The sequence below is a fragment of the Anas acuta genome, chromosome 1, assembly GCF_963932015.1.
Source record: "Anas acuta chromosome 1, bAnaAcu1.1, whole genome shotgun sequence".
Lineage (NCBI taxonomy): Eukaryota > Metazoa > Chordata > Aves > Anseriformes > Anatidae > Anas > Anas acuta.
This window is the reverse complement of record NC_088979.1, coordinates 136,692,904-136,707,609: the sequence shown is the minus strand read 5'-3', so window position 1 is coordinate 136,707,609 and position 14,706 is coordinate 136,692,904. Positions and strand designations below refer to the sequence as shown.

At 38.9% G+C, this 14,706-nt stretch overlaps 1 protein-coding gene across 8 annotated transcripts in view; it reads left to right on the top strand.

Moving 5' to 3' along the window:
• PDE3A (phosphodiesterase 3A) overlaps positions 1 to 14,706 on the top strand; it is a 263,316-nt gene that overhangs the window by 225,560 nt on the left and 23,050 nt on the right. For 7 of the 8 annotated variants that reach the window (XM_068659276.1, XM_068659300.1, XM_068659321.1 and 4 more), the window contains 5 exons: positions 2,925 to 3,010; positions 3,453 to 3,625; positions 4,959 to 5,096; positions 9,831 to 9,942; positions 13,446 to 13,559. In XM_068659276.1, coding sequence (XP_068515377.1) covers positions 2,925 to 3,010; positions 3,453 to 3,625; positions 4,959 to 5,096; positions 9,831 to 9,942; positions 13,446 to 13,559 — 623 coding nt within the window. The remainder of the gene's footprint in view (positions 1 to 2,924; positions 3,011 to 3,452; positions 3,626 to 4,958; positions 5,097 to 9,830; positions 9,943 to 13,445; positions 13,560 to 14,706) is intronic. The other variant, XM_068659285.1, reaches the window with a different exon arrangement.

Below are 14,706 nucleotides of genomic sequence, written 5' to 3'. Positions count from 1 at the left end.
AGGGATCTGGATAGGTTGGAGAGCTGGGCGATCACCAACCGCATGAAGTTCAATAAGAGCAAGTGCCGGGTCCTGCACCTGGGACGGGGAAAACCTGGCTGCACGTACAGACTGGGCGATGAGACGCTGGAGAGCAGCCTAGAAGAGAGGGATCTGGGGGTCGTGGTAGACAGCAAGTTGAATATGAGCCAGCAGTGTGCCCTGGCAACCAGGAGGGCCAACCGTGTCCTGGGGTGCATCAAGCATGGCATCGCTAGTAAGTCAAGGGAGGTGATTGTCCCGCTCTACTCTGTGCTGGTGCGGCCTCACCTTGAGTACTGTGTGCAGTTCTGGGCACCACAGTATAAAAAGGACATGAAACTGATGGAGAGTGTCCAGAGGAGGGCTACGAAGATGGTGAAAGGCCTGGAGGGGAAGACGTACGAGGAACGGCTGAGGTCACTGGGCCTGTTCAGCCTGGAGAAGAGGAGGCTGAGGGGAGACCTCATCGCAGTCTACAACTTCCTCGTAAGGGGGTGTCGAGAGGCAGGAGACCTTTTCTCCATTAACACCAGCGACAGGACCCGCGGGAACGGGGTTAAGCTGAGGCAGGGGAAATTTAGGCTTGACATCAGGAGGGGGTTCTTCACAGAGAGGGTGGTTGCACACTGGAACAGGCTCCCCAGGGAAGTGGTCACTGCACCGAGCCTGTCTGAATTTAAGAAGAGATTGGACTGTGCACTTAGTCACATGGTCTGAACTTTTGGGTAGACCTGTGCGGTGTCAAGAGTTGGACTTGATGATCCTTAAGGGTCCCTTCCAACTCAGGATATTCTGTGATTCTATGTTTCTATAACACACACAATAAAGAGATGAAATGGCCAAGACAAACTGAGTTAAATTAACAAAAACTGGAAAAGAATTTTTTCATGTTTGAGTATTCACAGTGTAGCTTGCTGGTCTTCATGGTGTGCAGTGCTCTACATTTCCTGTTAAAATAAATAAATAAATAAATAAATAAATAAGCCTTGCTGCAAAATAATACTAGAATCAGCAAACCTCTGCCACTAACTCCTTCCCCCAGCAACAACAAAAGAGGAAATAAAGTTTCAATGGATTTAGTGCTTTAAATCTGATCTACTCAGGCACCGGCATCAAGACTGAAGTTTTACTTAAGTGAAATGTGGTAGAACAATGGAGTTTGAAGGCTATATTAAACAAGAATGTATACCAAACAATGCTATTAAAATACTTTTTAAGTAATCACTCTTAATTCTGCTTAGTGGATGAGGCAGGGATCCTGTGGAAAAAAAAAAAAAAAGTTAAACAATCCTGTGAAGTACCTGCATATGAAGGGGGATTGGGTTAAAGTTGCATGGGCACATTTACTTCTGACAAAGAGCAGATTTCAAGTGTTCTAACAGGTAGAACACTTTCTAAAAATACCTAAAAAATTTGGTATTATCTATTTATTTATTTATTTATACAATTTTTTATGTGGACTGGACATACTAAATCAGTGAGAGTTTGTATATGTTCTGGAAATAAAGAGGTGCACTCATAATAATGCAGAAACCTTGTAGTATCACAGCCAGACTCTATTTCTCTATAACTTTTACATTTTGACTTGTTATCATTGACCTTATGGCAACCACAAGGAATGTGGGAAAGATTTTTTTTTTCATCTTGTTTATAAACCTGAGTGGTATGAGATTTATTTGTTTGGCAGTGCACCATGTGCATCTTTATTTGTGGATTTGTACTGTTATTTTGAATTCTTTCAGGGACATGTTAGGTTTGCAGGGCATACCAAATTCCACAATATGTTTTTGACCCCATCAAAATCATCAGGCATAGGATTTCAGCCATTTTTATATGGTGCACTAACAATGGTGCAAAGTTTCTTATCCAAAATTTGACCAATTTAGATAATTCTATAATTGTTTCTTTATAAAGACTGTTTTATATAGTTTATGCCACAAAATGCTAAGTCCAAACAGATAAAGATATTAAAATGTCAGTTTTTCATGGGAAGACCTGATATAAATCTGATATATCTGATATAAATCTGATATAAAAGCTAAATGAGGCTTCAGACCTTAATTTCTCTTGTGATTTCATGCTATATCATTCTTCCTTCAGGTCTGAGATTCAATCATATTGGGACATAGTTATTTGAGATATTCCAGCTGGTAGTGAATTAGTGTTTAGGGCTTAAAGGGAATAGCACACAAGGAATAAAGAATTTTAGCAGAAGGGAAGAACCAGGCATCGGAAAGGCCTCACTATTGCAATCCCTCCCACAATGTCTTTCCTCTCTGGCAATGATGAAGCAAACTCTGCTAAATGTCTGGATGCTAAATCACCCTCCTCTTGTTCTATCAAAAATGCCCATTTTGGATATAAAATAAATGTCCATTTATGCTGTACATGGTTTGTTGTCACTAAGGTAATGGCAAAACAACTATTTGCATTATTAAATAGGAATGTATTCAAACTTTGAGCAAAGAAGCCTAAGCACGGTTGAGTTCAAAACATAAGATTGTATGGCACTTTGGCAAATTTTTACTGTTTTCTTTAATTCATGTTTATAGTACAGTTGTAGTACAAAGCCAGCTTTTTGTTTGCTTGTTTTGTACTGATAAACTTAGAAAATAAAGAAAAAAAGGTATTTATAAAAGATCACATGGTATAATTTAACCGTTGATGACACAAATTAATGGTGTTAGCCATGTCGAAGGTATAAACCTGTCTTTTTGCATTTCTGACTTTCAGTAAAACTTCAGCTCACTCTTGTAATTTTGTCTTTAGAATGTATGTAGCCTATGCCATAGCTTAAAATGTGTGATGCAATCATATACTGTCAACAGGAATATGTTTTACATAAGACTATCCAACTGTTATGATTCTTTATAAGGTATATGTTTCCTGATGTTGTATTTCAGCTGTGGCAGACCCTATAACCAAATAGAAGCTGGTGATGGGACACTAGATAGAAGTGATGGTACCACACACTCCCTGAATAGAGCAGGTAATTCTTTGTCAATCAAAAACTCCTCCTCTTTTAAAATTTAATAATTATTCACTGGAAGGGTAAATATGCCTCTGTCTCACAGAAGGAAAACATATGTAGGTGAGATTATTCAAACTGCCTTTGAGGCTTCTTTCCTTTTTGCTTGTTTAAGATGCGGAAAATGCTCATGAAGAATATAGATACAATGCAAAATAAATATGTTTTTCCATATGGTTTTGTCTAACCTTGCCAGTACAAATAACAGTCACCAAGTTTTTTCCTGCTCTTCAATCCCTAATCCCATTTTTCACTCTCTGCAGGATATATGCTTTAATGTCTTTGGACAGATTGTTCAACATTAGACACAGCCAAGCAGCACATATGTATTATGAGTCAGAGATCCTGTTGCTATTATTCAGAAGGTCTGTTCACACAACAAGCTCTGTGATTTGTGTTGTAGATGATCCTGCACAAGCCACTTCTGACTATGAGACCAACAACAGTGACAGCAGTGATATTGTACAAAATGATGATGAGACAGATTGCTCCAAAGAACAGACACGGAAGGGATCCGTGTGTAGGACGTATGCGCCTGAGACCATCATTCTGCATCCCTTGATACCACCTGAGGTAGCTTGTTTAAATTCCACTGTCACCATAGACTGAATGTATATGGAAATGAAAAAAAAAACAAACACAATCCCAGAGCAATCTAAAGATTATGGCTACGGTTTTAAGCAAAAATTTCAGCAGCTAAACCTTGTAGTAAGAGGTTTAACTGAAGAATTGAAAGGACCCACTGAACTGTGTGAGAGGTCCTAAGCACTGGCCACTTCTGAGACACTAACCCTCTATTTTGATGAATGAATACAGGCTTATAGATCTGTCATTAGGCACTTAAGAAATGTTTGGCTTCTGTATTAGTATTGCCTTTAAAGGGAATAGATTGGAAAGAAAATAAATTATAATCTCAAACTACTAGCATGATGTATTGCCTTCCTGTTCAGCCACTTCAAATTCTCAATGGCCTTGCAATCCTGGCTGATATACACAGTGATTCTTACTTTTAAAGAAATTGACACTTCCCTGAGAGTGCAGCATGATATTATTTTCTTGAACAGAATAACATTATAAGCATGCATATAACTTAAGAACATTGCAGTATGGTGAACATTAACAGGTGCTGATCTTCTTGAAACTGCTGTTACATTCAGCTGTAAATTTGATTCAGAGGTAGAAGGAAAATTTAGGGGTTTGTTTGTTTGTTTGTTTTCCCAGCCTTCTGTGGAACTGGATTAATAAATTTTAAGATGGTTTGAGCTCTTGAAAAAAATAATGTAGTCTGTTGAATTGGGGTTGGACATGCTGAGAGAAGATATCCTTCTTGAGATATTTTAGGGTTCACTCATTTGCAGTTTCTTAGTAATAATGAAATGCAATAAAGTGTTTAGGGAAAAATTTGAACAAAGGGGAATGTCCAGTCTTTACTTTGCAGACCTGGAAAAAGAGGTAGGTCTCAGTTTAAGATGGATAATTCTTCTCATGGAACATGTTCCGTTAGCTGTGATACATGTAGATTATAATAAATGTGTCCTGATGCGAAAGGAGAAAGTGAACATTTTTGCCTCTCTACCCCAGCAAATTTAACAATGAAGAAGACAGACTCACTTGGAAATGAATGAATGATTCCCATGAATGAATGAATGAATGTCTCTCATGCCTAAGTTGAGAAAATGATGTTTCATATACAGGACTTCCTCTTCATTCAAGTGAAAAAAAAATATATAAAAAAGAGTGACTAGCTGTAGGGCTGGTAGAAATGGGAACATCTCTGCTGAGCTGAATAAAGTACCATTGGCTTAGAAATGATGCTAACATGGCCTTAGTTTTTAACAGCACATTTTTTTCTTTTGCATGAGATGCTTCACAGAACTAAAACTTAACTTTATTTTACTTTCTGCCATAGGACAAGCCTGTGCTCGCTCCTGAGCCTCTGGTTATGGACAACTTGGATCCCCTGATGGAGCAGCTAAACAGTTGGAATTTTCCAATCTTTGATTTGGTGGAAAAAATTGGAAAGAAATGTGGTCGTATTCTCAGTCAGGTAGGAAGGGTATCTCATCTGTGATGACTGGCTTGATTATTGATCTAGAGATATGATTTAGACAAAGTATTTTTATGACCTGTAATCTGTTCATTTGATAAATTATGATCCCTGACACCTAATTCAAAGCTGACAATATGAACTCCTTCTCATTAAATTCCTTACTTTTGAAATCCCATCTCTTTTAATTTAAGAATGTGAAAGAAAACAAAAACAAAGAAAAAAACAAAGAACAACAGACACCTATTATGACTGTTACTGTTCACCAATGAGTTTATGTAAACCCTTCTGAATATTCTCTCCTTTCTGCAGGAGTTGTTCTAGTCCCTTACCAAGTACGTAGTGAAAGGATTTATCCTGAGCCCAACATGGGAGGGCTAAACAGTAAAAATACTCAGTTTTGATGCAGGAATATTTTTTTCTATACTGGAGATTTTAGTCAGGCAATGCAAGGCATTATGTCGTGATGAGTGCTGTTTATTGGTATGTTTGAAAATTAACCCCAACGCACAAACACAGAGGTTAGTGGGTCGAGCAGATTTCACTGCAACAAGCTCCAGGGAATGCTATATCAAAATCAAACATTGTTCCCTTTGGGGCTAACTACTATTCAGCTACATTCCATTATCCAGTGGTCAACCAGGAAAAACACAGCATGAATTTAAATTTACTTGTGGTCTGTCTTTTATCATTCTGTAGCTTGGCAAGCAACATCTATGTTTAAGCAGCCTACCAGCTCTCTAGGTTAGTTTTAGACAAATTGGCAAAATGTGTCTGGATATGGGTAATGATATACATTCACCAGTGGTTGTTGAGACAACTTTGCAATACTTGGAGAACAAGTGATTAAAAATCCCTTCTAGGTCTTCTTCATCATGTTTTTGTCTAGCAGTAAAGCATCTTACAGAGTCATAAATGAAACATAAGGAAAAACAGAATGCTTGTGATGGCTAAAACAGTAGTTTGAATGAGTCAAACATTCTTCTGTTTTCTCATCGGTACTTCTATGGGTGTTAAGGACTTTACTAAGTTACATGGAGTTTTGAACCTCTTGGGACAATTTCCCTCTGCTGCTCACAATTTCCACTAAAGCTCCACACTCTGTTTCCAAATATTTGCTTTTTGATCAGGTTCTGAGCACATTATCACTGTTTCAGTGACACAAAATAAAGCCTGTGAAATATAATAGAGAAGCTTAAATAAATACTATTCAAGATCAAAATTCACTATCTTCTGCAACAGCTGTTTGTATTAACTCTCATTCCTTAAGAGCAGAATGCAGCAAGTTCAAACTTGTTCATAAAATAAAGATTGTTCCTTTAGTTCTTTTCCCCACCTACTCATACATTCCTAACAAAGTAATTTTTAGAAATAAGAAATTGAAACAAATATATATATTTTTTTCCTGCAGCTAAAAGTATTATTTTTCTTGTATAATTTTTAAATCCTGGGATATTACCAACAAAGGACAACAAAAGCACTAATGATTTATTCTCTGATTTTGCTGTTAAGTGGACTCATCCATTAAAAACAATAAGTAAATTAACAAGCTGGGTTAACTATGTTTGCCTTGCTAGGTTAAATTTATGAGATGGAACAAAGCAAAGTTGACACGTGCCTCTAGGGAAGCATTTGGTTTAGAAAGCAAATGCTGGCATAGCATCTTTAATGCTGCTTGAGATGTCTGTTTCTCCTTTTTGTAAAGTTAAATTGATTTAGACATGTAAAGAGACCTTGAACCAGTCAGCAGCCATAAAAGCATGTGTGCAAAATACAGTGGAAAACACTCTAAATGTAGCACTAACGAATATGCATAATAGGGGCTAGGGAGGAATTTACATACCAGTCCATTTCAGAAAGGAACAGCAAAGCCCTCCAGCTGAGCTGCTGCTTCACAACAGGCCATAAACTTAGATAATGTTTTCAGTCACACTTAACTCTCTTTTTACATCTCCTATAAAAACAAAACAAAACAAAAAAAAAACTGCAGAAGAGAAACTCATTTGCTTTGAAAAGCAAATAATGAAAGTGAAAAAGGACAGGCTAAAGTTAAGATCTCTCCCCAGCATTTATTGCTAGGTCCATAGGAACAAGAAATGCTGGTGGTGCTCCTACACTGCTTGTACTCCATCATCATCAAGACAGAGTCGCATCACTGCAGTGCGTGTAAGTTGGTCCCTCTGTGATTCCAAGAAGAATACGTAGTCATCATGTATGATTTCTGTAGAGAGAAACTGCAGCCATTACATGGGAACAAGGGAAATCTATCCATGGGGGATGGAATATTCCCTGGATCATTACAGCCGCCCTTGTGAGAAGTTATGTTTGTCACAGCTGGAGACCAGGCATTGACAACTTAAAAGCAACACACATTTGCAGAAATTACATACAAGAGCCAAAAAAGGAGTTGTAGCCTACAAGCAATGAATAGGGAACCACTAACCTAAACCTCATACATGTCCTCCGAGATATTTACGTGTGCCTGTAACACCCCAGAGAGGAGCTACACGTGAATGATGATCCCCATTTCTAAAAAAAGTTTCCCTTAGAAATCATTCGGGAGAAACACTTGTTCAGGCAGCAGTACTAGAAGTATCTGAGTTATAAATGATTCACTTGAGCATTAGCAGTCATTGCACAGATGAACAGAAAATGGAGGCAGGAGGGAAAAGGCTGTGTGGAGCACCCTATATCAAGTGGCTGGATGCTGTCAGAGCTTCCCCAGGGCTTGCCCCTGGCACTGGAGACCACACCATGGCTGCAAGAACACTGGGGTCAGTCTATGGGATGGTGACTGCAGCATGCAGTTTATAGAGGAAAGATTTTTAAAGTGGAAGCATTTAAAAGTGTTTAATCCAGAGCAATGAATAATAACAACAACAATAGAATCATAGAATCATGGAATATCCCAAGTTGGAAGGGACCCATAAAGATCATTGAGTCCAACACCCGGCACCACACAGGTCTACCCAAAAATTCAGGCCATGTGACTAAGTGCACAGTCCAAACACTTCTTAAACTCCACCTGGCTTGGTGCAGTGACTACATCACTAGATGAGTGAAGAACCTCTTCCTGATGTCCAGCTTAAACCTCCCCTGTCTCAGCTTGATGCCATTCCCATGGGTCCTATCACTGATGACTAAAGAGAATAGATTGGCTCCTTCTCCTGGCTGCCAGGGCACACTGCTGGCTCAGGACCTGGCACTTGCTTGTTAAACTTCATGCAGTTGGTGATCGCCCAGCTCTCTAATCTGTCCAGATCTCTGTGCAAGGCCTTACCACCCTCATCCAAGTCCACAACTCCTCCAAGTTTAGTGTCATTGGCAAATTTGCTCAAAACACCTTCTAGACCTACATCTAAATCATTTATATAAACATTGAAGAGGACTGGCCCTAAAATGGAGCCTTGGGAGACCCCACTGGTGACCATCCGCCAGCCAGATGTGGCCCCATTAACCACAACCCTTTGAGCCCTGCCCGTCAGCCAATTGCTCACCCATTTGATGGTGTTTTTGTTTAGTTGTATGCTGGACATTTTGTCCAGTAGGATCCTATGGGAAACCGTGTCAAAAGCCCTGCTGAAGTCCAAAAAGATCACATCAGCTGGTTTCCCTTGGTCAACTAGATGGGTGATATTATAAAAGGATATCAAATTTGTTAGGCAGGATCTACCCCTCATGAACCCATGTTGGCTGGGACCAACGACGGCATTGTCCCCCAGGTGCGCTTCAGTACCTTCAAGGACCATCTTCTCCATAATTTTACCAGGCACTGACATGAGACTGACAGGCCTGTAATTACCAGGGTCTTCTTTCTAGCCCTTCTTGAAAATTGACACAACATTACCATAGACCATTACCAGGTAAATGACATAAAAAGGACAGAATTTAGCTAACAGCAGTAATTAAATAAAGAAGCTGACTTATGAAAGAAGTGAAGAGGTCATACAGTAATTCTACAATGTCCTATTGTTCAGAATGTCAAGTTCAAAGTTGCCTTGAATCTTGTCTATTTTGCAGTTCCTCCTGTCTACATTTCTGATCTTTCCTCTCTCCTGAACTCTCCCTCATTCATCCATCACATTCTCCCTTCTGATGTATCCTCTCCTGGATGTCTGTGGTCATCCTGCCATGCATGAACTCTTTGAGCAGCTCTGCCTCCTAAGCTACTTGCTGCCAATGAGATCCTGAAGTCGGTTTTACCATGTCACTGCCAAAATCTGAGTGAGGGAAAGGAGATGATGTAGAGGATCCAAATCACCCTTTCATTTTCTTATTCCTTCACTTGCTTCCTTTTTTTTTTTTTTCTGGGAATTGAATTGACTCATGAATACTCCTTGGAAAGGTTTTTGAGGATTTTTTTACTATTATTATTTTTTTTTCACAAGACTCTGGAAAGGAACTCTGGGCACCTTCTTTTATGTATATACGCTTCTGAGGTGCCTGCAAAATCTGGGGGTCCATATGCCTGAAAGGAAGAGCAGAACATTTGGAAGGGTTCAGTGAAGGAATGAAGAGGACTGTTTGGTGCTAATAGGTTGTCTGCTTGTCTGTGTAACCACATCACTATGGAAATGTGAGTACCTGCTGCTATAGCTGGATCAGGTGATACACTTGAGAAAATACTGTGAAGAAAGTACATCTACATGGGGTGATTTGACAGAATGAGTTTTGTATCTAATTTTTAGATTTTTTCTTGTCTATTTAGCAGAATGCTGGTTTTCATTTTTTCAGGTATCATACAGGCTTTTTGAGGACATGGGGCTGTTTGAAACCTTTAAAATTCCAGTGAAGGAATTTATGAACTACTTCCATGCCTTGGAATGTGGATACCGGGAGATACCTTGTAAGTAGTAATTCCCAGCAGACAATAGTGCTTCCTTAAAGTTTTGGGTGTTTTCTACACACTTTGTTTTGAAGACTTTATTCTCTCAATATATCAGATTTTTTTTAATGAGATGCCTTTTTCATTAAACCTTCAGATGTGTTGGCTGAGACCAAATTCAAATCATATATTGCTGATATTGATTAATATTATAATTTACCACAGCAAACTGCTTCAGAAGATAATGGTGCAATGTGTAAACCAAAAAAAAAAAGGGGGGGGGGCACAAAAAATGAAAAAAAATAAAAGTTCAGTAATAATAGCAGACTCTACTCAATGCATGAAAGCATACATGCTTTCTTGAGCACTAACAGAAGAATATTTCTTCAGATTTTTCTTCTGCTGTGTCACTACCAAATGGATAACTCTCTATAGTCAGGGGGTGGTTTTTGCACAACAATTCCATTTGTTCTTTTTCATTGCATTTACTATTTCATGTTGCATAATAATAATAATTCATGGGAAATGTACAAGCCTGCAGCCACGTGAAAATGTTATACGTACAAAGAGCTGTTTCCTGTTGAAGTGTGTATTCTTGATTATGCAAGTATGCCCCTGCCTCTGATGTGTTATATTGAAACATTTCCCCCTCAGTAAGAGATCTGGATTTTTTTACACAGTAGCAGTGCTATACTACCAAAAGAGACATATTTTGTAAAGCTGAAATATACCGAGTAGCTGAGTGTCTCGTGTTCTTCTGCAATTACAGCTAAGCTGGTATTTTTCAGTGTGAATAATTTATTCACAGAAAAACTTGCTTTCAGTCATTTTTAAAGTATTTACTAATTCAAAAATCAAACTTACCAAACCCCTTCTACTGCAAAAGACTCTTTTTTTCCAGGAGGAGGGAGGCAGTTATTCCCCGTTTTAGCTGGCAGATATCTCCTATGCTGAGGAATATAGGACACCCTGTTTTCTCCCACCTCCCAGAAAAATGTCTGAAACATTGGCTTATTAAGGCATATAGTCTCTCTCTCGAAATATTAAATACAAATTGGAACAGCTACAATGTAAGGGATTGAAGGAAAACTGCCTCAAAATGCCTTCAAGCCAGGTGGTTTGGACTCTCTTCTGGGAAAGTAAGAGACCAAATTCCAAATCTTTCCCTGTGTTTGAATCAGAGAAGGGATTTTAAGCAGCAGATTATAGCCAGAGGGGTTATAGGTGGATGTTCCATAGTCTGTCCTTCCTATTGAAGCTGTTCCTCTTTGTTTTAAATGCTTTACTCATAGGGGCTCTGGATTTTTTGTAAATCTAGCTATTTACAAAAATATAGCCTCCATTTCCTTGATTTTTCTTATGTGTGTTTAATTTTATAGTCAAGAAGAATATTTTGTCTAATACGTAATTAATTTACCTTCCAGTTTTTCATTTCTGTGAAGGAGTAAAAACCAAAGCAATTTGTTTTTATTGAACCAGTATTTTCTCTTGGTTGCTGAACTAGAAAATGAGTTATTCATACAAAATTAACTATGACTATACCTGCTGGATTAAGTTAGTACAATTTTAGAAGACTTTCATCCAGCCTTTACTCCAGAGAAAAGCATTAGACCCCTATGCAGGACCATCCTCTAGGTTTTGCATAAGATTAGTTTCTCAGGATAGATGTTCTTAGTACTTCAAAAAAGGCAGCAGGGAGGAGATCTCTTCCATATTTTACTTCTTTTTTTTTCTTTTTTTTTTTTCAAAAAATATCCATTCCAGTTCTGCTTCCTGTTTTACTTAATGCTACTAATAAAAAAGTAGCTAAATATCTAAACAGAGAAAGTCACAGAAGAGCAAGAGATTAAAGTAAGGGGTAAATACAAAGGCCAAGTGGCATGACATTATGCTCACGTTTGGTGAGTAAGCGAAGTGACTGAAAAATGTGAATATAATAAGCCTTTGTGTTACACCCATCTGCCCTTGGTAGGCAGGATTTTAGGCCAATTTTAGAAGTAGACAAAGTAGGCAGTTGTCTTGAGCATCGTAGTCTTTTGTCAGCAAGATGGCGAAGCTCTTCTTTACACCTCCTATGCCAAAACTGAGCAAATGCAGGCAGACAGCTTTTGCCCCACTGATGACAAGGGTTAGAAACATGGTAGCAGCATTGCTTCCCTGGAGGAGGCAGATTGCTGCTCCCAGCAGGAAAAGGAAATCATCCATCCCTCAGCAGTGGCAAAGCGACATATCTTGCTCCCTAGGATGCTTTCTCCATTCCAGCTCTCCTCCTTTCTTCCTGTTTTCCCACAGAAGGGTGGCTTTAGCATGAAGTTCAGCTTCAGTGCTAAGAAACTCTCTGTCAGTTGCATACTGCCTGTCTTAAGGATGAGGCAGGTATAAAACCAGGTTGCTTACACATCTTGCTGCCAGACCATTCTACGTCCTGCAGAGTACAGAGTTTTTGTCACCTTCTCCTGTGAGTTATGTTGATGGGGGCAACCCAGTGATGGAGTACCACATTTCTGTGCTTTGGCCTCTGAAATGCATATTTCCAGAACTGCAACAACGGTAGCGTAGCCACAAGTTAAAATTCAGATAAGCAGATTGCTAGCAGCATTAGTTAGTCACTGTAAAATACACCTATGCTCTGCACAAAATTAGCCTGAATCACAAGCTGAAATACTTCTCTTTCAGTGGTTCTACTCCAGATGTAAGTTTTGGTCCTCGTGCAGCAAAGTGTTACTCCTCTTTCAGCATCATGTTTGCTTTTGCCAGTGTATGTTTAGATGATACTTTGTGCTGAACTAGTGTGTGATTCCTTTTTCAGCCAGTTGTGTTGATTGTAGGATAGTTTATCTGGCCTTGAAAGATTTGGTGGGAAGAGCCTTGGAGTGACTTTTATCTCTCATTTCTGCAAAGACAATTTGTAGCAAGCCAGATTACAGGAGTCAGGGCCTAAAATCTTATCCCTGGCCAGAAAGCTGCAGAAACAACTTGTTTTAACTGTGCAGTGTACACATATCCTGAATTTGACTTTGCAGTGCAGCCATTAACACAGCATCGACATTCGCTCAAGTAGTCAGGTAAGTCTTATCTGCCTTGTGTATAGAAGTTGGGAGAACCATCTGCTGAAGCAGATGGGGTTTTCCTAATGATTTCATTTGAATCAGAGGTTAACAACAGATATTTAGCCTATGACATTTACCAAGTGAAAGGCAACCACTGGAGTAAAGGAAAGGAGCTGGAAGTGCGGGTCAGACTCCTTGCTTAATGCTTTCTTCATGAAGTTTCCTACAGTGCAGGTACCACTGCTTTGCTGTTGTTTTTCTCTTTTTGGACAGGTGTGAGACTTGCTAATTAATTTGCTTGAGCCATAGTGAAAAGCTGAGCATTTACATTATACAGATGGTTTTCATGGTTGTGATACCATTTGATTTGTTTCTGCTCGATTGACTGTCATGCAGTACCCACTAGATGGTGCTGATTTCCCTCCGTCGGAAATACTCATGTTTAATAACAAGGTCATTTGCTTTGTATCACAGATCACAACCGAATCCATGCAACTGATGTTCTGCATGCTGTTTGGTACCTTACTACTCAGCCCATTCCAGGACTGCCAACTGTGATTAATGATCATGGGTCAGCAAGTGATTCAGGTATATTTAAATATGCTACTGTATATGTTGTATTTTTTAAGCTTTTGATGTGAAATTTGCTGGAAGAAAGCCCACAGTTCAGAGTTCAGTGCAGTACTTGCTGCTATAAAGACTTTTAAATTCAATAGCCTGTTGAATGCTGCATGTATATTTGTATAACATTGAAGAGAAGGTAGCTGGTCCTCTAAAACCTAATATTCTACATTTATTGTGTGAATGGAAACCTTTGTGGTCACCCATAATAGCAGATGTTTATAACCATTTGTTTTTTTCAATAGTTTTTCTTCTAGGAAACTGTGTTAGGAGTGCTTTCTAGTGCTGGTACAAGAAACAGTGTAGACTTTTTATTCCTCAAATCCTGCATTGTTTTGCTATTATGAAACTACTGGGACATGCAGGTAGTGGCATGTACTGCTACTGCTTGGCTGTTGTGAAGTGTTTCTTTGCCATTCCTCACTGTCTCCAAAGAAGAAGAGTTGTTACCACCTTGCAATTAGTTTACAAGTCTGCTTGTAAAGTACAAGTCTACATCGTCTGCTGTTTTATGATTGCTACTTACAGGAAGCTCTTATTGCACATTTATATTAACTTCACCAGTCTGAGCTATAGCAACTAGAGGACCTATCTGTGTTTTGTGGGGATTCTGAGGGAGCTGTTGAAAAAACAGGAGTTTGGTCAACAGAGAACGTTTCTACTTTGCATGTGCGTGCATTTGTGTGACATTAGAACATCATTTGTGAAACTCTTCAGGATATTTTGGTGCTGGGAAAGGTTGCTATTCCTGGAAAATTTTGTCACTAATCATATCAGCAAATGTTGGAGGCTTTGTAGCTGAGGTGAACTGGGTGGAATGAAAGGACTTGTGTTTAGGGGCTTTTGATGTTTGTAACTTGAAAGATGTTTCTATTTGCATGCAAGTTCCATTCAGTACATCTCCCTCAAAATCTGCCAGTGGCATGTTCAAGCTGATTCAAAAAGAGGCTGGTAAGAGAGTTATTATCAAAAAAGTAAAGTCTAGACGTTGGGTTGAAAAACATGCACCTATACCAATTAAATTAACAAATGCTATTCCACTACTTTAAGTACTAATAGTATTTCATAAATTAATCTACATGATGAAGCACTTAGAGGAAGGAATGCGAAGACT